The 27,416-nt window shown below is 34.0% G+C and overlaps 1 protein-coding gene across 1 annotated transcript; it reads right to left on the bottom strand.

The window, feature by feature from the left end:
• Positions 1-19,611: 19,611 nt before the first annotated feature.
• LOC145802843 (copper ion binding protein) lies at positions 19,612-22,919 on the bottom strand. The gene is made up of 4 exons (XM_082895630.1): positions 22,899-22,919; positions 22,707-22,752; positions 19,950-20,131; positions 19,612-19,899 (listed from the first exon to the last, which is right to left on the bottom strand). Exons 1-4 carry the CDS (start codon positions 22,917-22,919, stop codon positions 19,612-19,614), a joined length of 537 nt encoding a protein of 178 aa, XP_082751756.1.
• Between the last annotated feature and the right edge of the window lie 4,497 nt (positions 22,920-27,416).

The following is a 27,416-nucleotide window of genomic DNA, read 5'->3' as shown; positions in this document are numbered from 1 at the left end:
GATTTGTTTGATTCATTAATTTCTTTCTTGTTTTTTATTTCGTGTCTCACTGATCTTGGTTAGAAAGGGTCAATTCCTAACAACTGGTATCAGAGCATTGGTTCGAGTGGGAGCGATGACTACAAACGAAAAGGTTAGAATCAACAAATTCAATGGCACAGATTTCAGATTTTAGAAGATGCAGATTGAAGACTAACTGTATCAAAAAAAATATTATGAGCCCCTTTCAGGGTTGAAACCAGAAAAGATGAAGAATGATGAGTGGACTCTTCTTGATCGCCAAGCGCTAGGTGTTATTCGGCTAACGTTGTCTCGTAACGTTGCGTTTAACATAACGAAGGAGAAGATTATAGCATGTCTCATGGCGACACTCTCAAACATGTACGAAAAACCTTCTGCCTCAAATGAAGTTTATTTGATGCGTAGATTGTTTAGTCTGAGGATAACAGAAGGTGCTTCGGTAGCTGAGCATCTGAACGAATTCAATATTGTGGTAACACAATTGAGTTCTATATCTATTGAATTTGATAATGAAATTAGGGCTTCGATTCTTCTATCTAGTTTGCCAAAAATTTGGAATGGTACTGTAACGATAATGAGTAATTCTTCAGGGAAAGAAAAGTTGAATTACAATGATATTCGAGATTTAATTTTGAGTGAAGAAATTTGCAGGAGAGAATTAGGGGAAACATCAGGTTCAGCCCTGAAGCTAGAAGAAGATCAATAAGAAAAAACCCGAACCGCAACAAATCAAAATCCAAATACAGAAGCAAGTCAAGAACTAGAGAAGGACAGAGTTTTTGGAACTATGGAAAGAAGGGACATCTAAAGGGAGATTGCCCGACATTGAATAAGAACAATGGTGATCAAAATCAGAAGTCTGCTAATGCTGCAACAGAGGAGATTTATGATGTTTTGATCTTAAGCATTGACAACCCTCTTGAATCTTGGATTTTAGATTCTGGGGCATCATTCCATTCTACTTCACAGAGGGAAATCATGGACAATTACATTGGTGGCGATTTCGGGAAGGTTCTTCTGGCTTATGATGAACCATTGAAGATTGTGGATAAAGGGGATGTAACAATCAGGTTGCCAAACGAATTTGTTTGGAAGATACAGAATGTCAGACATGTGCTTGGTTTGAAAAGAAACTTGATTTCTGTTGGACAACTTGATGATGAAGATCATGTTGTAACCTTCATGGGTGGTTTGTGGAAAATCACCAAATGAGCCATGGTTGTTGCTCGTGGTAAAAAAGAAGGCACCCTTTACATGACTACGAACAATAGGGATGCAGTAGCAGTTGCTGGTGAGAAGGACAACTCAAATCTGTGGAACCAAAGGCCTAGACATATGAGTCAAAAAGGGATGAAAGTACTTGCATCTAAGAGGAAACTGTCATATTTGAAATCGGTGGACATTGACTTTTGTGAGGATTGCATCTTCAACAAACAAAAGAGGGTCAATTTTTCAAAGGATGGCAGGAAACTGAGTTCTGAAAAGTTGGAGTTAGTTCATACAGATGTGTGGGGACCTGCACCAGTTTCATCTCTTGGAAGATCATCATACTATGTTACCTTTATTGATGACTCAACGAGAAATGTATGGATTTATTTTCTAAAACATAAATCTGATGTTTATACTACTTTTAAGAATTAGAAAAGCCTTGGTGGAGACTGAAACAAGTCTGAAAATTAAGTGCTTGAGATTAGGTAATAGAGGGGAATATGAGAACAATGAGTTCAAGAAATATTGTGCAGAAAGTGGAATTAGAATGGAGAAGACTGTTCGAAAGACACCTCAACAAAATGGCATTGCAGAACGCATGAATAAAACTCTGAATGAGCGTGCTAGAAGTATGATGATACATGCTGGATTACCAAAGATATTTTGGGCAGATGCAGTTAACACTGTAGTATATCTAATTAACCGTGGTCCATCTGTTCCATTAGATGAAGAGCTACCAGAAGAAGCTTGGAGCGGTAAAGAGGTAAATTTTTCTTTTTCGAAGGTATTTGGCTGTGTTTTATATATGCATATAAATTCTGCTGATAGAAGTAAACTTGATCCAAAATCTGTTAAATGTACTTTTATTAGGTATGGCATTGATCAATTTGGTTATCAGTTTTGGGATGATAAAAATCGAAAAATAATCAGAAGTAGAGATGTTATATTTAATGAGAAACTAATGTATAAGGATAGGGATAAGTCTGCATCTGAATTTGAATCTGTTACTTGTCATGAGCATGTTGAGTTAGAGGAGATTAGTGAGAATGATTTGAATAGTAGGATTCAAAATAATCTTGAAAATCTTATTCCACAAACTGAACCACATACTCCTACTCCTAAGTTGAGACAGTCAGAAAGAGAGTCTAAACTTACATAGCGTTGGTCTCCATCTTCATATTATTTGTTGTTGTCTGATGGGGGTGAACTCGAAAGTTATGATAAGGCTTTGTAGGTTGATGATTCAATCAACTGGGAGTCAGCTATGCAGGATGAAATGGATTCACTCATGGCAAACCAGACATGGGAGTTGACTGAATTATCAGTGGGTACGAAAGCTTTGCACAACAAGTGGGTTTACAGGATTAAACAGGTACATGTAAAGCTACAAGGCCAGATTGGTTGCAAAGGGATTCCAACAAAAGAAAGGGGTTGACTACACTGAAATTTTCTCTCCAATTGTGAAGTTGATTACTATCAAATTGGTGCTAGGAATTGTAGCTGCTAAAGATTTGTATCTTGAGCAGATGGATGTGAAGACGACTTTTCTCTACGGTGATTTGGAGGAGGAAATTTACATGAAGCAATCACAAGGTTTCTTGGTATGTGACAAAGAGGAGTTTGTATGCAAACTTCAAAAAAGCTTGTATGGTTTGAAACAGGCCCTAAGGCAGTGGTACAAGAAGTTTGATGGGTTTATGTGTAGCAACGATTTTACAAGATGTCAAACAGATTATTGCTGTTATTTCAAGAGGTTTGACAAAAGTTATATTATTTTGTTCTTATATGTTGATGATATGCTTATCGCAGGATCTATCATTAAAGAGATAAAAAGATTGAAGAAACTTTTGTCCAACCAATTTGAGATGAAGGATCTTGGAGTTGCAAACAAAATCCTTGGTATAAGGATTCACAGGGACAAGGCAAATGGTACTTCGAAGTTGTCACAGGTTGAGTATGTCAAGAAAATTCTCAAAAGGTTTAGCATGGATGGTGCAAAACCAGTAAGCACTCCATTGGCTAGCCACTTCAGACTTACCAAAGAGCAGTCTCCAAAGACCGAAGAAGAGCAGGCTTATATGGAACGTGTTCCATATGCTTCAGCTATCGATAGCATAATGTATGCTATGGTTTGTACTAGACCAGACATTGCACATGCTGTGAGAGTGGTTAGTAGGTACATGAGTAATCCAGGCAAGCAGCATTGGAAGGCAATGAAGGGGATCCTTAGATACTTGAGTGGCACTACACACATGGCACTTGATTTCAGACAAACCGGCATCCGGTTACATGCTTATGTTGATGCAAACTTGGTTGGTTATATGGATAACAGAAAGAGTGCTATTGGTTATGTTTACACATTGGGTAGTACAGCAGTGAGTTGGATTTCACAGTTACAGAAGATTGTGGCCCTTTCTACAACAGAGGCTGAGTATGTTGCTATTACTGAAGCTGGGAAGGAGATGACTTGGTTACAGAATTTCCTAGCAAAGTTGGGTAAGATGCAAGAGATGAGTATTTTGCATAGTGACAGTCAAAGTGCTATTCATCTTGCAAAGAACCCGACTTTTCATTCTAAGACGAAACACATTCAGCTGCAATACCATTTCATTCGTTCACTTGTAGATGATAGAGTCTTACCTCTTGAGAAGATCCAAGGCAGTAAGAATCCAGCAAATATGTTAACCAAGACAGTCACCATTGACAAACTGAAGTTGTGTGCAACTTTAGCTGGCCTTCAAGATTGATGAAGGAAGATCGAGTTGTTGCGGCGTTCCTTTATGTGATGAAGATGATGGAGAGCTTGTGTTATTAGGTTCCAAGTGAGAGATTGTTGGGTCGATGGACCTTAATAAGTACTATTTACTCAAACACTAGGTCCAATGGGGGGTTTGGGGGGGTGGTAATTTTGTAATTCTCATGTGCTTCCATGCAACCCTAATTCTATAATTATAACTAGATGAGAGGGCGCCTCTTTTAGGTTAAGAGAGAGTTATATTTTTCTGATCATAGTAAAAACTGCAACAACCGTAGACGTAACCCTATTCTGGGATGAACTATGTAAATCCTGTTAGAACAATCTTCTATGTAAAATAAATAATTTGAAACCAAATCAAACAAATAAAATAAATTACTTACAGAATTTATTTACCGAATTGAATAAATATTTAAAAGATCAAGTTGAGTTGTCCTTAAGACAAATTTGCCCCGCTATGGTGCCTACGGAAAAATGGCGACTATCTTCCAGGATACAATGATCTTTACAAATTGTAGTAGTACTCTAAATAATTTGTACGGCGAACAAAACCTACGTTGTATACTCTCTTAATTTTTCCTAAAAACTAGTACAAAGAGAATTTATGCAAAGGAGTAATACCGAAAGGGAACCAAGAGAATTTTAGATTTTTTTTAGGATGTAGAAATCTGCTGGAAAGGACTGGTATTTATAGCAGATTGGTGACCAAACAGATCTGCCCGAATAGATGCAGTTTTGAACCGAACAGGTATGACATTTGAATGAACAGATACAGTTCAAATTTGAGCAGATCTGCAGCAATTTGAATCTGTATAACTTCTGGCATTTTTAAACTTGTTAAAAGACAGTTTATCTGTTGGGAATTTCGAACTGGAAAAGGCACAATTATGGACAGAAAATTTGAATTTGAATTTGGTGCAAAATTTGAATTAATTTCCCGCAAGAATTTTTTTTGAAAAAATTCAAATAAATTTTTGTCCAAAAAATTAATATTAGAACTGATTCGAACCACAACCCACATCTGCACTCGGCACGGCTCGGCTCGAGTGGCTGGTCTGACGGACAGACAACGACGGTATAAGTGCACGTGTGTGGTGTTTTGAGCCAAGGTTCATTTTGTCCACAACTCCTCCCTTCTATAAACTTAGGGTGCCCCTTGGAGCCCAACCCAAGTGTTGCCACCTAGAACTTATATACACACATAAGTTCTCTTAAGTTTCCAACGTGGGATAACCATTTCAAGAAAACTCACATTTTACTTCTTCAATTGTTTATTCCACGAACGCGAAAACGACGTCAACTTCCCATTCGCTCATAAATGGTTTTAATGAATTGTCTTCACCGTATGACTTGCCATGCACTAAGGAACACATCACCTCTTTGGACCCACCTCAAAAGACATGTGGACCCCACTCAAATTTGGGCTCAAAGTTAGCCCAGAATAAGCCTATAAAATCATATTTTTTTCCAACAATCCCCCATATAAATGGAATTTGATAGAGAGAAAATGCAACAACATGATCTAATTACAGAGAGTACAGAAATTGGGAGCTTTTGGCGTTGAACCTTCTCTTGTGAGACACTATCGGATTTACTAGCTAACCAGTGAACATGATGCCTTGAACTGTTCAACCATTTGTGTAAACTAAGACAATTGAACTCATACAGTATATTACCAGACACAGTTTAGTTCTCACTATTGTGTTCATTTTGGCCCTGAATAACCTGGTCTTTCATGCATGCTCTAGAGAATTGTAGCCCTTCACAAATCTCATAGAACCGGCCCAGTTCACACTCATATAGGTGATTCTTATGAAGAATGTCCTACCATTCTCCACTAGGTATATTTAGATATAAGAATCATTAAAAGTATTACTTAACTTAAGACACTGTAGACATCACTTGTTCATAATAGAAATGGGTAGGAGTTTGACTCCCTAGTGATCCTTCTAAGTTATACACAACTCGGTTATCCCTTTGAACCTAGATCTTGGGATCTCTAGTCAACTAGGTTTGGTTGCCGTTGTGGTAACTCTTATTTAATAGGCTTAAGTCCTATTCCCCTCGATGAATTCTCAACTAACTCTCTTGCTAACCCTTTGGTTAGTGGATCCGCTATGTTGTCTTTAGACTTCACATATTCAATGAAAATAATTCCATTATAGAGTAGTTGTCTCATGGTGTTATGTCGACAACGAATGTGTCGTAACTTACCGTTATACATATGACTCTGTGCTCTACCAATTGCTGATTGACTATCACAATGTATGCATATAGCAGGCACTGATTTTGGCCATATTGAAATATCTCCAAGGAAGTAGCGAAGCCATTCTGTCTCTTCCCCAGCTTGATCTAAAACTATTAATTATGATTCTATAGTAGACCCAGCAATGTAAGTCTGTTTGAAAGATTTCCAAGATACAACTGCCCCACCAAGACAAAATACATACCCACTGGTGGATTTTGAGTCTCTAGTATCTGATATCCAGTTTGCATCACAGTATCCTTCAAGTACTGCTGGATATTTAGTATAATTTAACCCAATGTTATGAGTAAATCGGAGATATCTTAGAATCCTTATAATAGCTTTCCAGTATTCTACTCCTGGATTACTCGTATATCTACTTAATTTACTTACTTCATAAGCTATATCTAGGCGAGTGCAGTTCATCAAGTACATTAAGCTTCCAATAATTTGGGCATACTCTAATTGAGAAATACTTTCCTGTACATTCTTAGAAAGAAACAAATTAACATCCACAGGTATTCTAGCAAGATGATCATCATCTTTGCTAAATTTGTCAAGTATTTTCTTAATGTAATGTGATTGTGACAAAGCATAACCTTCTGATATTTTGGTAATTTTCATACAAAAAATTACATCAGCAATCCCCATGTCTTTCATGCCAAAATGTTTATTCAACATTTTCTTAGTGTTTTAATCATGTCATTATAACTACCTATAATGAGCATATCATCCACATAAAAACATATTATAACATAGCTTTTGTTTGTGTTTTTAATATAAACACATTTGTCACATTTATTAATTTTGAATTCATTTGACATCATTGCTTTGTCAAATTTCTCATGCCATTGCTTTGGCGCTTGTTTTAAATCATATAATGATTTAACCAATTTACACATTTTCCGTTCTTTTCCTGGACAGAAAATCCTTTTGGTTGTTCCATGTAAATTTCTTCATCTAACTCACCATTTAAGAAAGTGGTTTTCACATCCATTTGATGAATTTTTAGATTGTACAACGATGCAATGGCAATGAGCATTCTAATGGATGTTATTCTAGTAACCGGTGAATATGTGTCAAAGTAATCAAGACCTTCTTTTTGTCTAAAACTTTTGACCACAAGTCTTGTCTTGTATTTGCCAATTGATCCATCCGCTTTCATTTTTCTCTTGAAAATCCACTTGTACCCAAGAGGTTTACAACCTGGTGGCAAATCCACCAATTCCCAAGTGTGATTTTGCTAGATGGATTCAACTTCGCTATTTACAATTTCTTTTTATAAAGGAGCTTCAGGACTGGACATAACTTCTTTGAAAGTTAAAGGCTCATTTTCTAACAAAAAAGTTAAAAAATCTGGACCAAAAAATTTTGAGGTTCTAACACGTTTACTACGCCTAGGTTCCTCTTCCTCATTTTGATCTATCTCTTGCTCTTGTTCTTGATCATGTTCTTGATCCTAACTAGTAATAGCATCATGAGATCTTTTGTTAGTACTAGTCTTTTGTCCAGTTCTATTTGGAAACACATGTTCAAAGAAAGACGTATTCCGAGATTCAATAATAGTATTTACATGCATTTCGGAACGTTCTGACTTATGAATCAAAAACAGATATGCACTACTATTTTTGGTATAACTAATGAAAATGCAATCAACGGTTTTAGGATCTGTCTTAATTTTTTTGGGACTAGGAATAGCCACTTTAGCTAAATACCTCAACACTTTTAAGTATTTGTAGGATGGTACTTTCTCATGCCACATTTCATAAGGTGTTTGATTTACTTTTTTTCGGGGTACTTTATTTAAAATATAATTAACAGAAAGTATTGTTTCCCTCCATAAGTTCTGAGGTAATCCAGAACTCATTAACATGGCATTTATCATTTCTTTTAAAGTCATATTTTTTCTTTCAGCAATTCCTCTTTGCTGAGATGAGTAAGGAGCGATGGTTTGATGAATTATTCCGTGCTTTTTACAAAACTCACCAAAAGGTGGTTCATATTCACCACCTTTATCATTTCTAGGTTTTTTAATTTTCTTGCCAAGTTGATTTTCAACTTCATTCTTGTATCGAATGAAAGTTTCCAAAGCTTCATCCTTGGTTCGAATTAAATCAATATAATTATATCTAATGTAGTCATCTATAAAAATGATAAAATATTTTTTCCCACCGCTAGTTTGAATTGATTTAAAATCACAAATGTCACTATGAATTAATTCAAGTGGTTCCGTACTTCTTTCAATTGTATGGAAAGGAGTTTTGGATAATTTTGCTTCAAAATTCTATATTAATTAATCTACACAAAGATCCATAATTAACATGTCCTAGTCTACCATGCTACAAATTTGAAGACTCAAGCAGGTAAGAAAAAGATGTATTTTTATTAATAACAGAGGGTATAACAGTCTTTACATTCATTTTGAAAACGCCATCAGACATGTAACATTTTCCTTCATACATCCCGTTTTTGGTAAGTACGAACTTGTCACTTTAAAAAACTAGCCTAAATCTATTTTTACTCAACAGAGATCCGGAGGCTAAATTCTTGCGAATATTCGGTACATGCAGCACATTGTTGAGAGTGAGTTTCTTTCCTGATGTCATCTTCAGAATAATCTTTTAGAAGTCGAGGACTTGCCCATATAAAAAGTTGTTCACCGTTGTCTACTACAGAATAAGATGTGAATATCTTTTTGTCGGCACAAATATGGCGAGTAACACCAATGTCCACTCATCATTCTTTAGGATTTCCGACAAGGTTTACCTCGAAAATAACTGCAGAAGATTTATGTCATCTACACCATTGGAAATTTTATCTACTTCGGTCATATTGGCTTGAGCAATCTTCTTGCTTGATTTTCCTTTGCCTTTGCGTAAATCAATTTCTAAGAACTTCTCTGACTTTTCACCCTGATTCACTGGCATAGTCACAACATGAGAAAGGGTTCATGTAATTGCAGCCACCATACCAGTACTGGTTCGAACATTAGTTTGACCAGTTTCTGTAGCTATGAATTCTAAATTATAAAACAAAATTATAATTTGAATTTTATACTACACAGAATATTTAAACCAAAACCACATAATTAAATTCTGTAAAAATAAAAGAAACAAGAATTGTAACTTTTATTTCCAATTAATTTGAAAATAAAATAAAATTTTATTTAAACAAATTAATTCCACACAGAAAATTAAATTTTTGTAACACTTCAAAAATTAAAATACTGAAAACATAATTTTAATTAATGAACACTTAAAAATTATTTTTAAAACCAAAATTAATTTCTGACTAACTTCACAAATAAATATTCTGAATTGTTAATGACTACCAGTAAATTACTACTAGTTGTCAAAGAAAATAAACAATATATTACTACTATTTGTTTTTCCAACCAGAATATTATTTTGTAAAATCACAGAAAATAATTTATGTTAGAAGAAGAAAGAGAAAAGAAAATAAACGAAAAATTATGTATAAACAGAATAATTCGAATCTGTCTTAAAATTGTTTGAACAATCTTCTATGTAAAATAAATAATTTGAAACCAAATCAAACAAATAAAATTAATTGCTTATAGAATTTATTTACCGAACTGAATAAATATTTAAAAGATCAAGTCGAGTGTGTAACACTCTATCATTAAGACAGATTCACCTCGCTACGGTACTTACAGAAAAATGGCATCTATATCCCAAGATTTATGATCTTCACAAATTGTAGTAGCACTCCAAACAATTTGTACAGCGAACAAAACCTGTGTTCTGTAGTCTCTTAATTTTTCCTAAAAACTAGTATGAAGAGAATTTATGCAAAAGAGTAATACTGGGAGGGAACCAAGAAAATTTCAGATTTTTTTAGGATGTAAAAATCTGCTGGAAAGGCCTGGTATTTATAGTAGATTGGTGACCAAACAGATCTGCCTGAACATATGCAGTTTTGAATCGAACAGGTATGACATTTGAATGAATAGATACAGTTCAAATTTGAACAGATCTGCAACAGTTTGAATCTGTATAACTGTTGGCAGTTTTAAACCTGTTAAAAGATAGTTTATCTATTGGGAATTTCAGACTGAAATAGGCATAATTATGGACATAAAATTTGAATTTGAATTCGAATTTGGTGCAAATTTGGAATTAATTTCCAGCAAAATTTTTTTTTTTTTTTTGAAAAAATTCAAATAAATTTGTCCAAAAAATTAATATTATAATCGATCCGACCCACAACTCACATCCGCGCCCGGCAAGGCTCGGGTCGGCTGGTCGGACGGACGGCGGCAGCACATGCGCGTGTGAGGGTTTGAGCCAAGGTTCACTTTGTCCATAACTCCTCACTTCTACAAACTTGAGGTGCCCCTTGGGGCCCAACCCAAGTATTGCCACCTAGAACTTATATACACACATAAGTTCTCTTAAGTTTCCAATGTGGGATAACTATTTCATGGAAACCCACATTTTACTTCTTCAATTGTCCATTCCACGAATCCAAAAACGACGTCAACTTCTCATTCACTCATAAATGGTTTTGACGAACTGTCTTTCACTGTGTAACTTGTCATGCGACAAGGAACACGTCACCTCTTTAGATCCGCCTCAAAAGACGTGTGGACCCCACTCAAATTTAAGCTCAAAGTTAGCCCAAAATAAGCCTATAAACCATATTTTTTTTTCAACAAATCCTTGTGTTTCTTGTGTGTGTGATTTGTTTGATTCATTTGATTCATTAATTTTTTTCTTGTTTATTATTTCGTGTCTTATCAATCTTGGTTAGAAAGGGTCAATTCCTAATAGTTTGGATACATCTTTCAAATTTTATTCCCACAACAAAAAGAAAACTCTGCAAAAAATTCTGTCAGGTAGGATTTTTTTTTTTTTTTGAAATTTTGCTTAACCGGTTGTCTGACCGGTCAACTGGAATAGGGCAAGTTTTTTTTTTTTTTTTTTTTTCAATTTTTTTTTGTTATTTTATATATTTCTAATAAAACAATATTTTTAGAATTTTTTAAAATTTTTTATGAGCTTTTAATAGATTTTTGAGTTGTATGTTTGGTTATGAGTTGTAAGTTTTTGTATCATATATCATGTCACATCAAAAAATTTTCACTCAATTCAAAACTCTTTTCAAACTCATAACCAAACAAATTTTATACACTCAAATCATAATTTCAAAATACACAAACTCAAAATACAACTCTATTCTCAAATCATATTTCCAAAATTCTATTCACTCTATAAATTTCTTCAAAAATCAAATATCTAAATACATCAATCAACCAGACCGATCTTAACTTGTTCCACTTGTGCACAACAACAAAACCGGCCCTTGAGAACTATATACCTCTGTGTGTGACGCACATTAAATGACAGTTTTGAAAACAAAGTGGATATTTATCGCCGGTTTGTTTTCTAATCAAAAAACAAAATAAGATTTTGTATGCAAGTGAAAGAATATTTTCAATTGAGATGCCAATTCAGGATGGGGGTTGTGTTTTGTTCAACCGACCTCAGGTGTCAGCTAGCTTTCAATTCCATTAGGACGTAGTATATAAAACATGCCTTTCAATTATTATAATTTTCATCTAATCATACATAGAACACAACTACCTAAGCTATATTATAAGTTTTGATTGACTTTGTGAAAACAACTTCAACGTAGTGCAACAGACATACAATGCCCTATTGGAGTCATGCAAGTTCCTTGTGTCATCTACATTAGTTTATATATATTTCCCTTATTGGAAAATTCTCCGATATACAATACACACCGGCCGTATACAATTCTATGACAAAATTATGTACGTTTTCACGAACTTACACAAGTGATCTCACAAAAATATGTAAGTTGGAACACGAATTTATGTAAGTCTTAAGTTTTCACGAATTTATGCAAATTTATATTCAATTTACGTATTTTTGTGAAATCAATTATACATATTTGTGAAAATTAATGTAATTTTGTAGTAACGTTACATAAGGTGTGCATTACACACTGGAGCATTTCTCATTATTTTACATCAAACACTGAAACCTTATAAATATAAAATAATGCCAAAATAAATAATTGATTTGGGGTACATTATATAAATACACTTTTTATCTTTTTTGGATCACACCACCTCTCTATTTTTCTGCACATCTTTTCATAAAAAATTAAAAAATATACTTATTTATATCATTTCAAACAAATGTTCAAGTCAACCCTCCTTCCATTTTTTTTTAAAATTTTTTTTTTAACAGAACCCTCGTTCCATTTGGCAGTCCCCATATTAATCTACCAAATCTTGTACAAGGTTTAAACATTATGCAAAAGGATGTGAATGGGTTCAGCTTTCAAACAAAAATGAGATTTATTTCTACTTAACAGTAAGCTTCAATGCTTCATGTATAGTTCTTAATGGGAATTTATCATTGGTACCTTTTTAGTCTTTATTTTTTCCCATTATTATCACCATGCATGTATTGTTATTATTTCGCTTTTCATTTCCAAATAACAGCTCAATAAAAAACCTGCATTGTAATTTTTCAATTTAGAGATTCAGTGTAAAAGCAAAAACAAACTCTAATTTATCATTTTATCAAATATGACTAGCTTCCTCTGTTTGAAATTGAAACTGATAATGATTGCATTGTGTTCTAAACCGGATAAAGAGCCTACAACCGACAAAAATGCAAAATACAATTCAACAAAAGAAAAACAAAGTAAAAACAACTTAAACATACCTATTTACATTTGTTGAAACCAAGACAAGATTTGAAACAGGACCTTGAGACACAGCGCTAAGATTCACTGCCTTTGTATTTGCTGCTCTGTTTGACAGGAACTGAGATCCGGCCTGGTCTGAATACACACGGCCGGTTAGGCAGTGGGATACAGCTGGCATATACTCACCCATTCCCAATCTCTATAAAAGGCGTCCTCTCACCGTTTTCTCGACAGAACAACGAACTTCCGATATTTTGCTTTAAAGTCATACTCCTTTTTGTTTTCCATTCCTTCATGCTGGTACCCATTGTTGGGACCATTCACTCATGTGTTTCTCTTCGGATTGCAAGAGATGTGTCCTACTCTTGAATTAACCAATAATTTTGCTCAGCAAAGTGGTGAGCTAGTGTCACATCATTGTCATTGAGTCTTAGGTGTGAGAAGTTAGAAGATGTTTTATTGGGTACACAATTATAGTGTACAAGTGTTTATGTATTGATGAATTCACCAGCGTGTCAAGCTCAACATCTTGATTATATTTGGGAGGAGATTCATCATAGGTCAACTAATAACTACTATTGTCTAAAAAAATCAACCTATGTTCTAAATAATCCACATTTTCACTGGCCTAAATAAGATTAGAGTGAACAGAACAGATTCAAACAAATACCATTCATCAAGAGCAAACAAATTAAAGATAAAATCAATGCAATGAATGATTATAGAGATTATAAATGGAGATGAGAACACAGTAATATTATACACACATGTAGTACATGTACATTATATGAGACAGAGAGAGAGGGAGGAGGAGGTTTCTGTGATGATCAGTGAAAGACAAATTATGAAAGACAGATTGAGAGAGTAATATTGAAAGAAAATTGTAATGTAAACTCTGTATTCAGAATCAAGATTAAGGCTCCATTATATAGGAGCTTGTTACAAGAACATTATGATGATACACTCTGAATATAATAAGTAAAAGGGGCCGAAAGATGGCCGCGCGCCGAAAGTAATTGATAAAGGAATCCTATTCTATAATTGATGTCTAGGCTATATTATATTAACAGATATAGTCTTGCTATATTATATTCATATACAATTGTATATTATATTCATATATTAACAATCAGATCGGTCAGAACTGGAATTATGGATTGAGAAAATGAAAAATATTGCGTTAGTTTCATGGGGGAATTACAGAACAGTAGGACAGAAAAAAAAAATTACAAAAATAAATAAGGGATAAATAATTTTGTGATGGGGTGCAAGTTCAAGTAATTTGCACCTCTCCGTGTCGTGTAAAAAAAAAAAAAAAAAAAAATTCTTGTAATTCCCCTTGTTTAATCAGTTAACTCATCATCGCCAAGCCGATTGCCAAGGACGAGGACTGCGATGCGAGTGCGCGGAAATTGTCTTGGCTATCACGTGCACACTACATGACACTTTCGCGACACTTTCCTATTTTTGTCAGCATATCCCATTTCCCTGAGAGAAAATCATTTTTGTTTGAGTAATTACACTAACCTCCATTAAAATTTGAAAAAATACATTAAGTCTTACAAGTTTGACATAATTATATTGGGCTCTCCTAAGGTTTTAATTCATATAACATTTGATCTTCTTTTCATTTGAAATTTGTTAGTAGCCTTAGAAAGCCAAACAAAATGCAGTATCAATAGTTGTATAAATGAAAAATGATATTATCATCTTTTTTATTAAAATATATATTTTACCTTGTGTATTCTTGTGTCTTCATATTATCTGCATTAATTTTAGTCTATTCAATCTTACTAAAAGAAAGATTAATAAAATTATGTTAAAATTATAAAATTCGCTGTATTTTTTTTCAAACTTTAAAAGAGATTAATATAATTTATCCATCTTTATAATTGAAATCTTATTAACGAGAACCCGATTAATAATTTTTATGAAAAGGTGAGCGGTAAAAAATATTAAACATTTAAATTTTTAATCATCTAATTCCCTTCCTGTTAAATTTTATTTTAATTAATTAATTATTATTAATTATTTGAAGGTACTCGAAAGATTGTTTAAAAATCTATATATATAAGGAAAATGGTCTTTTTAAGAATAATGATTGTGGAAGTTTCAAACTCTCAAACTAATTTTGTTAATTTGTTAATTTTTAAAGAAATAAAAATAAAAATAAAAAATCTATTGGTTAGTTCCTTAAGTAAAAAATCCAAAAACAAAAAAGTTCTAATTATCTACAATTTTGAATTTTAAAATTGAAAACAATATGATAAGTCACTCTCATTCTTTCCAAAAATAATGTTGATCAAAACAATTTAAATAAAAAAAAAATAAAGACACTAAAATAATATAGTAAGCCACTTTCATCCCACTCTCACATTTTTCGAAAATAATATAAATCCAAAATTTTAAAAACCCAATCAAATTAAAAATTCAATACAATTCTCTCTTTGAAATACTCAATATTTGATCTTTTTTTCCAGCTCGACCAACTCCTCCCCAAATGTAATTATGCAATGGTTATTCTCTCTCTTTGACAATAGTCCAAACTTATTTCAAATTTGTTTGTTTGTTTGTATTTTTTTTTTTTTTTGTAAATTTATATTTTCGTGTGAGTATTTTTTTTCCCTATATGACTTTTTTTTCCAACTAAATTGATAATAAATATACATCGATTAACTATCTTTGTTTTGGGGGTTGATTTGAATTTTTTTTTTTTTTGGTGGATGTTTGTGTATTTTTTATATTGTTGTTATTATTTCTTTTGATATATGTGAATTGATAATATAGTTATGAGTTATATATATATATATATATATATAGAATAAGGCATCTTATATTGTTCTTTATGATTTGGCCATTTTTTAAATTTCTTAAACAAAATTTTCAAATTTTTTATTTGTAAAAAAGTAAAACATTTAATTGACTTATCCATAAATAAATAAAATTTTAAATAATGAACACTATTCCATAATTTATGGATTTAAAAACAAAATTAACACCCATACATGAAATAAGAAAACCTAAAATCACGCATTTTTTTATTTTTCATTTTTAACTGTTTAAAACTCTAACGGTACCTTTTTATTTTTACAGCATTGTCTTTTTATATTTACAAAGAAAAAAAACTAGGCCGGAGTTACATAATGGTTAGTGGAGGTGGTGAGCATGGCAACAACAACTATGATGATGAGCTCGGCCAGAGCATTGTTTGGGTGAATTTTGAAAAGGTGAATATTAAAAGCATGGTAGATAGTTTGGGTGATGAATTGATTTAGAAAACTAATGTGTGGTTGAAATTAAGTGTGAATTTTACCATATAATTAAAAATTGAATATGACTCATATATTGTTTTTTATATATAATTTTGGGTATTTTGTATAACTACTAAAAATTATTGTGATCACATGTTACTTATCATTTGATATATCATTGTTGTATTATCGTAATGAATTTTATTATTAATGTCTATTATCAATGCAGTGGTAAGACGCCATATGATAAATAAAAATATATTTTGTATTATTATTATTGATAATATATTTCTTTATTTACCTTTTTACAATGTTCAAAAAATTATTTTATGTTTATTGTTAGTTTTTGTAGATGAGAAGCCAAAATTTATTTTTTTTTTTGGAACCAAATTCAAGTTATAACTAATTTGAGATTGAAAAGGAAATTTCAAAAGAAATTATAAATATAGATAATTTTAAAACAATTTTTAAAAAAATACAAGAAAAAATTGGAACTATAAATTAAAATGATCAAACAGACTAAATTCTATGAAAAAATTAAAATGAAAAATTGATCAAATTTTAATTTATAATTATTAAATATTTTTAATAAGTCATTAATTTTTTATGCAGGTCCTAGTCTGATCTGGTCTTAAATAGTTTTTTAGATATAAATATATTTTAATATTGATACGGACAATATTAGACATATTTTAAGAAGGGTAAATTATATCGATAGTCCCTACATTTTGTCTCTTGTGTCAGTTTGGTCTATGTAATTTCAATTAGTTTGATTTTTACCCTTAATTTTAGATTTTGTATTAATTTGGTTAAATTGATAATGCTGGTTAAGATTTTTGAAAGAAAATAGTTATTGAGTTAGTTGAGATTAACTTATTGAGTTGAACAAATTTATAATTTTGTCTATAAAAATATAATAATGCTACTCATGTGTGTATTTAAAAAAAAAAAAAAACTAACAATTATAACAATTGGATCAAATTGAGACAAAATTATAAATTTAGGGTCAAAATTAGGCAAATTAAAATTGCAAGGACAAAAATAACACAAGAGTTAAAATATAGGGATTACCAATGTAATTTATCCTTTTAAGAATAAGTACATAATTTCTTAATTAATTTTGAAATTGTTAATAAATATACCAAACAAATATGTACATATTTCCTATTTTATAAATTTTAAAAATATATATATGTTTACTAATTAAAAATTAAATAAATAGGTAGGTTTACTAACTCATGAATTGGACATGAACTAGACGATTCTCTAAGGACTAGGTTTAAATCAAGAATTATTGGGAGAAAAAATCGTCTTGAACTAAATTTTCTTGGCTATTTTTTTAGTGTTTAATCCAATATTAGAACCCCAAAATTAGCTTATATCAGTCACAAACTGATAACTATGATATAATTTAAATATAAAATTTAAATTTATTAGAACTAGAATATAACCTACAATTTAGGGTGGCTTTATCTTAAATATTTTTTTGATACATAAATATATGTGACCATTCATTTAATTGTTTTAAAGATAAATACATATAGCTTCTTTTTTTTAAAAAAAACTATAGTTCAAACTTTTTAATAAGTATGCATAAAATAAGTTCATATTTCTTATTTTTATTATAAAAAAATATTTACAATATTTATTTACTAATTTAATAAATAGATAGGTCAAATAATTCATATAAGTTAACAACATAATAAGACAATTTTTAATAATTAGGTAAAAAATAAGTTGACATAAATCTAATGCTAAGTCCAAATTTAATATCACAAAGTGAACTTTAATTCATTTTTACATAAATCTCATAACATAAGACAAATTATAATTTTTAGGCTTCACAAAACATGAAAAAATTACTAAATTGATAAATGTAATTTACCACTATCATATGATAAATCAAATTTACAAAACTCATAAGACGAAATGTATTTATATTTTATCATAAATATAATTTTTGTGATTTATTTTTTGATTTTTACCACTTAAATTATGACATATATTTGTTATTAAGAACTTAGAGCACACAATTAATAACATACGAATAAAAAAAATTCTCTTATATGTAACTGTGATAAAAATAAATAAAATTTAATTAATTCTAAATCATTTTTGCTAAATATTGTAGTTAATTTTTTTGGATTAATTTTTGATTATTTATTTGAATAAAGCTTTGGACCCCCAGTGGGGGTACTGGGGTCACCTCCCATTGGTCCAAAAAAAACAGTTTTTTTTTTTTTTTTTTGAGTTTTCAGCCAACCCCAGGCCGACACGTGGCACTGGGGGGGTCACTGGGGGTCACCCCCACTGGGGGTCTGTAGCATTGCTGTATTTATTTATATCCATACATAGCACGAGTAATTATGCTGATTTTTTTTTTTATCGAGAATTACGCTGGTTTGAAATAATAAAGATATATATATTTTACATGAAGAACATGACACTTCTCTCAATTTAAAAAAAAAAAAAAAAAAGAAAAGCCAAATTTGAGAAGGGAATAAAATAGGTCAAAAGTTAAAAAATAATTATAATTTATCATATCACTCTATTTATTATTTTGTATATCAATCATTTTATAAAAAGTCAAAAAATTAATTAAAATAATCAATTTTCGAATGAGTCCAAAGTATTAGATTATGAAAAAATTATTAATTGGCCCTGGGGAATCATGTGACTATATTCTAAGCCAATCACACATTTTTATATATCTTCATATTTCTCAGACATTCAATATAAAATTATAAATCCTACTCCTCTACCAATCAGAAGTTACCTGGGCACCACGTCATTGTGTCCCAGAACAATAAATAGCTTCTCGTTCTCCAGATTTTTTTTTATTTTTTTATTTTTTTATTTATTTTTGAATAGTCTCGCTCTCCAGATTATGGGCACGTTTGATTTAACAAGTGAATCTTTCAAATAGTGGGATTAGATTTAAATGTGATGTTGGTGTGAGAAGTTTTGTTCATAGTGGAAAGATGGGACCTACAATGCTTTGGCTCCACTCACAGTTTTGCTCGTAGTGGAGAGATGGGAGTTACAATGCTTTGGTTTCCCCTTTTATTTTGCGTTGGGTTTAGTTAAAAGATTTTAAAAAATAATAATAAATAAAATATATTTATATTTTACTTAAATTTATACATATTTTTTCTTTTTCTTTTTCTTTTTCTTTTTCTTTGTTCTTTCTAAACCTCCTCCAAAATCACTCAACCAAACATATTTCCGAGATGAAAAAACAAGAGAAAAAAAATCTACTGGTGGCTCACAATAGCCCCAAGCATGGGAACTGACAGTTTTTGGTTTATTATCACTGCAAAAATCCCAGTTTTACTCAAAACTAGCAATTAGCTTGTACATGGTATATAGATTCAAAATTTTAAGTAGCTTACTTAGCTGCTGAACTTGCTCTGCGAATACAATCTTTAGTTTTTGACCGCATCAGCACATTTCAGGGGGTTCTTGTCGTTTTCCTTGTAGCACTCAAAACAAGCATTTTTCTCTATCCAACAGGGCAGTTTCTTCTGGGTTGGAAGCTTGAACTCCTTGTCATGGAGATCCTTAGCTCTCTGTGTTACTTCCTGCACCATTACCTCCTCCTGCTTCTGCAACTTCTCCAAAACTTTCTCGCTTTCTTGAATGGCAGAACGGATGGCATCTAACTCTGCACTGGAAGAATGTGGAGGCGGGGATAAGGGCAGGAATATTGGTGGCTGAATGGGCCAACCGACCAGAGCAGTAAGTTTGGGTATTTCAGAATCACCAGAAATCTGCTTCTGATGTGCCTTAGTTTGGGATTGTTGGGGTTCCCGTGGTATCTTAGTTTGGATCTTTTTGTTTTTTTCTTCAACTTCTCGCCGTCATCTGTAAGCTGTTTGACTAAGTTGCTGCTAATCTGAACCGTAAAAGATTCACCCATTATATATAAGGTTCCAGACAACTTACCTGAAAAATATTCACTGAAGTGATCAAATAACCAAAATCAGCAACAAAGTCGAGGCTAAGTCATTATTACTACTTTGAACATCAAAGAATGAGACAGAACGAAGGGCAAATATGAGGGCTCTTGATGAGATGAGATGAACATAGCATACTAATGTTGGAAAAAATTAATCAAATTAGATGGATTTGAATAACAGTAATATCTTTGATGAGATTAAGAGGCTGTCAGAGAGTCCAAAACCTTAGGATACAACAGAATGCTATAGCCAACCAAATCAACCTGAGCAGAATCTTCTGTACAATTTGGATGTGCTAGTGGCTAGCCTCAGTTCCTAACATAATTCCACTCCTTGCAAAGAGAGAGAACAACCTAAAGATGGTTATGTTTTGGGATACTACAGACCATTGAATACCAACTAGAAGCTGTAGAAGGTCAAGAATGCATAATAAGCGTGGTACGATGGGCATGGAGGTTGAGATTCCATTCAATGAGAGAAACAGAATTCCAAACTCTAGAATTTGATTATAGTTAAGTCAATTAGAAGCTAATACGAGTGATTAATAAGGTGGTCTGGGTGTTCGCAATTTTCAGCGCCCTTCCAATGCTCCACCCTGTCCCTTATTCTAAGAAAAAAATCCTAGCTATCAGGGTACAATTGAAAGGATATAATGCCTCAAATCCTTCCACTACATAAGAAGTCTGCCTCACTCACAATTCCATTCTCATAATCAGCGAACACATCTCCCTGATATTCAAAATCAATAACCTCCCCCCGACCACTGAACCTTCCTACACTTCCCTACCCAAAAAATGGTCCAAATTCAGATTGGGATCTGCAGTGTCATCCACAATTGCAACCTAAAGATCACTACATCAGAATATTTCTGCAAAATTTTGAAAATTGGCATTTATACAAAGAAGAGGCCTACACTTTGTCAAATAACTAGGCTAAGTAGTTTGACATTAGCTAGCCTAGAAGAAATGACTGCCACTCAAGCAACAGGACTCCAAAAATGACCAAACCATGCTTCACAGGTACTCAAAGTGGTTTGAGCTTATAGTAATGTGCACAAACCTATTTTACTAGACCACTGGTAACGACTCTCACAATTCTTCGTAACATCTTTATTAATGTGTTATTATAGCTTATTAAAAGAAGTTTGGCATTGAGTTACAATATGAATTCAATAATTAATAAATAAACATGTGAGAAGCTATAATAACATGTTTATTAAACTTCTTTTAATAAACATGTTTTATTAACTCAATAAGCTATTGTAATATGTTTTAATAAATGTGTTAATAAATATTACAATATGTTTTAATAAGCTATTGTAATATGTTTATTAAAACAATATTACAATATGTTATTACAGTAAGCTATTTCTTAACATGTTTTATTAACTCAATATTACAATAAGCTATTGTAATAACAATAAACATATTATAATAAATATGTGTGAATAAATGCCAAACATATTGCAACCATATGTGAAAATCTAAGTGATTCGTGATTAGATCAAGATTAAAATATTCCAAATTCCAAAAATCCAAAACACACAATCTAAATCAACAAGCACTTACGAAAGTGAGTTAGATTGTTTGTTTTGTCAGATTAAATAATAAATCGACACAAAAGATTTTTACGTGGAAAAAACCACAATTGGACACCTCCAACTGTGATTAAAAAACCACGGGCGAAACGCCATAAATCAATCCACTACTGAAGTAAAAAGATTACAAAGATATTTTACAAATTACCCAACTTAGTCAATCTGTCTCCGAATCTTCTGTAACTCTTTTTCACGACTTCATCTCGGAACTGATCAATCTTGAAGTTGATTCCACAACCTCACCCACATATAGAATCAAACACCTTTCGAAACTATATGCTAGAATCTTCGGAATCCACCGAAGCGAACTCTCTCTTGAATATAAAGAAACCAACTCCTTGATGTATGTATTTTAGATCCTGAGTGAAGAACTCTTCTCAAGACATCAAGGAAAATACTCTCAAAAATCTCCCAAGAAGACTTTAAACTCAACCCTAGTTTGTTTTTATCAGATCTAGGAAAACATCTCCAACAAAACAACGTTAGCAGCTTTAAATAAGGATCTGAAACCGCGATCTCCGCTCGAGCTCAACATAGCCCGCTCGAGCGGACTGAACAAAAACTGCATACGAAGAAACAGAGCTGCGCTCGAGCGTAGGAGTTTTCGCTCGAGCGTCAAATCACACCTTCCAGAATCTGTGCTTGCCCTGTCAAACTACTGTGACCTGCTAATCTACGCTCGAGCTCAAGAGTCTCCGCTCGAGCGGACAGTACAAAAACAGAAAAACACAGTTTTGAACCAACATAAGATTTTGTCTCCGGATTTGACAACACAGGGACCTAACAATCTCCCCCTTTGTCAATTCCCGGACAAAACTTTCCTAAACAAGAATCCTGAAACATAAGCACTAGACAAGATTCAAAAAACTAAAACTAAAACACTCAAAACAAATCTATGAACAAACAAACTTTCCAATCTTGCCATATATCGATCCATCAAGTCAATTCATCATCCACCAATCACCTGTGAAAAAACGAACAACATACCAGAAAAACCAAAACTTGTGGAACTATATAAGAATATAACAAAATGTCCATTCAATAGAACCAACGGAACAAAATATCAAAAAATATCCATGTATCATAACCAAAAAACAAAACGAAACAAAATATATCAACAATATCCAAGAACCATCAACAAAATATACCAATATACCAATATATCAACAGTATCCATGGGTCAGCAAATATCCAGCAGCAGCAGCAGATAGCATATGGATCCAAACTCTCCCCCTTTTTGACCGGGAATGAAGAAAGCAACAAATCAAGCACCAGAGGGAGGAGGTGGCGGCTGAAGCGTCAGTAAGGAAATGATGTGATCCAGCTGCGAAGTATTGTGAGCAGCAGTCTGCTCCAGCTGACCAAGTCGACCATCAAAGGCGTCAAAACGAGCATCAAGAAAGTCTAACCTCCGAGTCATGGCCTCCTCAAAATGGCGAAGCTGATCAGGAAACGAGCTAGATGGAACAGGTGGAGTAGGATCCTCCTCACCCCCGGCAGCAGCAGCATCATATTCATCCTCCTCAGCAAGACCAGCAGCGGTACCTGTAGAAGGACCAGCCCTAGAGGACTCCCCCTTAACATGAGCCCGACTCTGCGAGACAGTTTTCTTAGTGAAAGGGCGAGAGGGAGAGGCAAACTCATCATCATCGAGGGTAGGAGCCCCAAGGTCAGACAAAAGTCGGTTGATCAAGCAACCATAAGGAAGGCCAAGCTTGGAATGGCCATGAGCACTGATCATTTTGGTGACAATAAGAGAGGCAAGATCAATAGAGCGATGATTGGCAATACAGGACAGAATGAAGCCTTGGTCTTGTTTGACCTCGGAAGAATGTGTGGTGACAAGGATGTTGGCGCAGACAATCAAGTTAAGCAGTCTGAACTCCGGAAGAAGTTCAAACTGTTTAATCAAACCGCCTTTAGGCCAATGACGGGCAACACCACAAAGTTCCAAAGACACCTCATCAAAGTCACAAGTCGGACGATCAGGTACAGGAAATGGATAGTATTGGGGAAAACCCTGCTCAATCTGAAGTAGTTGGCGAATCAAAGCAGGGGTGACAGAAATGGACTTGGACCTAACCCAAGTGGTGAAAGAAGGCTCATAATCCCTAATACCCTCCATATTACAGTAGAATTCTCGAACCCAATCGAGATTCTGACGCCCCGAGAATAATAAAACACGGTCACCTCCTAGAGGGTCGAACAAAGGACGAATTTTGATGGACTCAAAAGTATCGGGTTGAACATTACGTTCTAAATGAACGGTTCGAGTCACAAAAGATTTATGGTATGACTTGGATTGAGAGGCGGACTTAAACCGCTCAGGGTTAAAGGTAGGGCGAGAAACGGTGGCCTTTCGGCGTTTTGGGGCAGGAGCAGACATAGCAAAGAAGACACTAAGATACCCAACATAGCAGCAAACCCAAAACCCAACCCAAACCAAAACAAACCAAAACACAACATTAGTGCAAGAATCAAATCAAAAACAGGGCATAACAAAAACAGGGCATGAAAGCATGGTGTTGAAGAACTCATAATTAATACACAAAATGTGAGAGAAATTGCACAGAATAAGTATGAATCATGAGGAAATCACAGCAATGTATCTAAGCCCAAATTGATACCCACACAAAGAGACCACAACAGCCCATTAAAGGAGGAACACAGATATCTGCAAAATACCACAGACACAACACAAAAAAAACACACAACAAAAAACAGACAAACAGACAAAGGAAAAGAGTGTGAGAGAGAGAACCACAGACACGACACAAAACACCCCACAAAGCTATAAACCCAACAACCAATCGAGCCAAATAAAACAGGAAAATGGGAAAATAAGAGAGGAGAAAACTTACCAAAGAGCAAAGCAGTGGGAAGGATGATGAATGGGAGGAGAACCGACCACAATGCAGCCACACGACCAACCCTAGATCGAGAGAAGGAAACAGGAAGAGAAAAAATACCTCGAAGAGTCAAGAGAGGGAGTTAAGTATGAAACAGGTCCGCTCGAGCGTACTGCGTACCGCTCGAGCGTACAACACGGCAAGCAGACGCCCGCTCGAGCGTGAAAAAGACCGCTCGAGCTCAAAATACCATCTCTCAGAACTGTTAAAACGCGAACAAACTGCTGCAAGAGAGAAAACCACGCTCGAGCGTAAAACAAGCCGCTCGAGCGTAACAAAACAAAAACAAACCCCCCTTTTTTTTTTTTTTTTTTTTTTTTTTTTTTTTTTTTTAAAAAAAAAACCAATATGCAAAATCACGGGGTGAGACCTGAAACAAAAATAGATGATCAGACAGAGCCAAATGAATACCACGATGAAATCATCCACAATTCATGAATCGTGTGAACTTGCACCTTTTTTTTTTTTTTTTTTTTTATTTTAAAAGAAAACAACACTTGAAATCATGAGCATAGCAAAAACAAGATAATCAGTGATCATAAGCTACATGAGAATGTACACCTCAAAATCCCAAATGAGAGCTCACATAAAAAAGTGTGTGTGTGCAATCCAAGAGAGGTCACTGAGCTAGAGTTAATCCTAGTAGTGATCGGATGGCTGGACCTCCATCAAGAGTAACTCAACAATACAGTGAAAAGTCAAACCACTAGGAATCACGGGGTATTTGTTGAGTAAAAGCGGAGGCTCCCCCTCAGTCAAAGAGTCCCTTTTTGTTTCTTTCTTGTGGGCACTCATTGGTGGCTTTCACTCTCAAGAGTATGGAAACCAAACCAGAGAAGAATGAAATCATAAAGGATGGCCTGGTTGGTGCCTCTGAGGTAGCCTTTTCCTAATGCCCGGACTACAAGGAACTGAGGGAGAAACCGTGGAAGTGAAAACAGATGGTGGATGGTTAAGAGACTCAACATCACCCATGATATGCTAGTATCGGTCAATTCCACAGTAAAAGTACAAGAAACACTGTTAGTGGTCCATAGAGAACTTTGATCACATGTGCGGAAACCCCTGCAACAATTAATCTCAAGGATGTGTACAGAATGAGATCATGAGGTTAATGAGCATGGGCATTCAAAAAGAGCTATGACCAATGAACAATAAGATCTTGTAAGAAGCATGAGTATTGTATAAAAATTTGATGCAAGTAAACAGATATCAATGATAATGAGATTATTACATCCAAGCATTCATAAGGCACAAACATTTACACCTACTCAAGAACCAAGTAACACTCTAGTGATCGAGCATGACACCCAAGGTCTTTCTAAGGAACTCAAACCGAAGAAGATCAAGGGGTTTTGTAAAAATATCAGCTTTTTGATGCTCAGTGGGAATATGCTCAATAACAACAAGGCCCTCTTCCACTAACTCTCGAATAAAATGATGACGAATGTCAATGTGTTTGGTGCGAGAGTGTTGGACAGGATTTTTTGAAATGTTTATAGCACTTGTGTTATCACAGAAAAGAGTAAGAGTGTTCTGTCCTATCCCATAATCATGAAGCATTTGCTTCATCCACAACATTTGAGCACAACAACTCCCTGCAGCAATGTACTCAGCCTCAGCAGTGGAAAGAGAGATGGCATTCTGCTTTTTACTATGCCAAGAAACCAGATTATTCCCAAGGTAAAAACACCCCCCGGATGTACTTTTCCTATCATCAGCACATCCTGCCCAGTCGGCATCAGAAAAACCAGTAATTTCGGCTGTAGTGTCAGTGGAAAACCAAACCCCATACCCCAAAGTCCCATTAACATACTTGATGATGCGTTTTACCGCAAGAAGGTGAGACTCTTTAGGACTGGCTTGGTAACGAGCACAGACACCGACACTGAAAGAAATATCAGGACGACTGGCTGTAAGATACAAAAGACTCCCTATCATACTCCTATAAAGGGTAGGATCAACATCAATACCAGAGGAATCTTTGGAGAGGTGAAGACTGGTGCTCATGGGAGTGCGTGCATGCTTGGAAGACTCAAGACCAAACTTAGACACAAGATTTCTCGCATACTTAGACTGAGACACAAATATACCTGAAGAAGACTGTTTAATCTGAAGACCCAAAAAATAAGACAACTCTCCCATCATGCTCATCTCAAACTCATGTGTCATACAATCAGAAAAATATTTCACAAGATGTTCAGCAGTGGATCCAAACACAATATCATCAACATAAATCTGAGCAACAAGAATATGAGACTTAGTATGTTTCACAAACAAGGTCTTATCCACACTACCCCTTTGAAAATCATTGTCAAGAAGAAATGTAGTAAGTCTATCATACCAAGCTCGAGGGGCTTGTTTCAACCCATACAAAGCCTTGTCTAACTTGTAGACATGATTGGGACATTTAGGGTCCTCAAACCCTTTTGGTTGCTCAACATATGCCTCTTCTCTCAAGTATCCATTCAAAAAGGCACTTTTCACATCCATTTGAAACAATTTAAAGCCAAGAAAACATGCAACACCAAGCAAAATACGAATAGATTCGAGACGTGCAACTGGGGCAAACGTCTCATCATAGTCAACACCCTCTACTTGTGTGTAGCCTTGAGCAACCAACCTAGCTTTGTTCCTAACAACTGTACCATTCTCATCAGATTTATTTTTAAAGATCCACTTGGTACCTATCACATTCATGTCTCTAGGTCTGGGAACTAGAGTCCAAACTTTGTTACGTTCAAATTGACCTAATTCTTCATGCA

This window comes from Camellia sinensis, chromosome 11 (genome assembly GCF_055761805.1).
Source record: "Camellia sinensis isolate YWXY chromosome 11, ASM5576180v1, whole genome shotgun sequence".
In the NCBI taxonomy this organism is placed as follows: Eukaryota; Viridiplantae; Streptophyta; class Magnoliopsida; order Ericales; family Theaceae; genus Camellia; species Camellia sinensis.
Note: the sequence above shows the minus strand (reverse complement) of the source record. Positions and strands in the feature narration are given on the sequence as shown.

Bases quoted from the DNA above. Each gene is read 5' to 3' on its own strand.
- LOC145802843 (XM_082895630.1), bottom strand. From the start codon at position 22,919: ATGGATACTGTTGATATATTG. The intron at 22,753-22,898 runs GTATATTGGTAT...ATTCTTATATAG, and splicing joins TGGATACTGTTGATATATTG to TTCCACAAGTTTTGGTTTTT. The intron at 20,132-22,706 runs GTGATTGGTGGA...AATATTTTTCAG, and splicing joins TGTTGTTCGTTTTTTCACAG to GTAAGTTGTCTGGAACCTTA.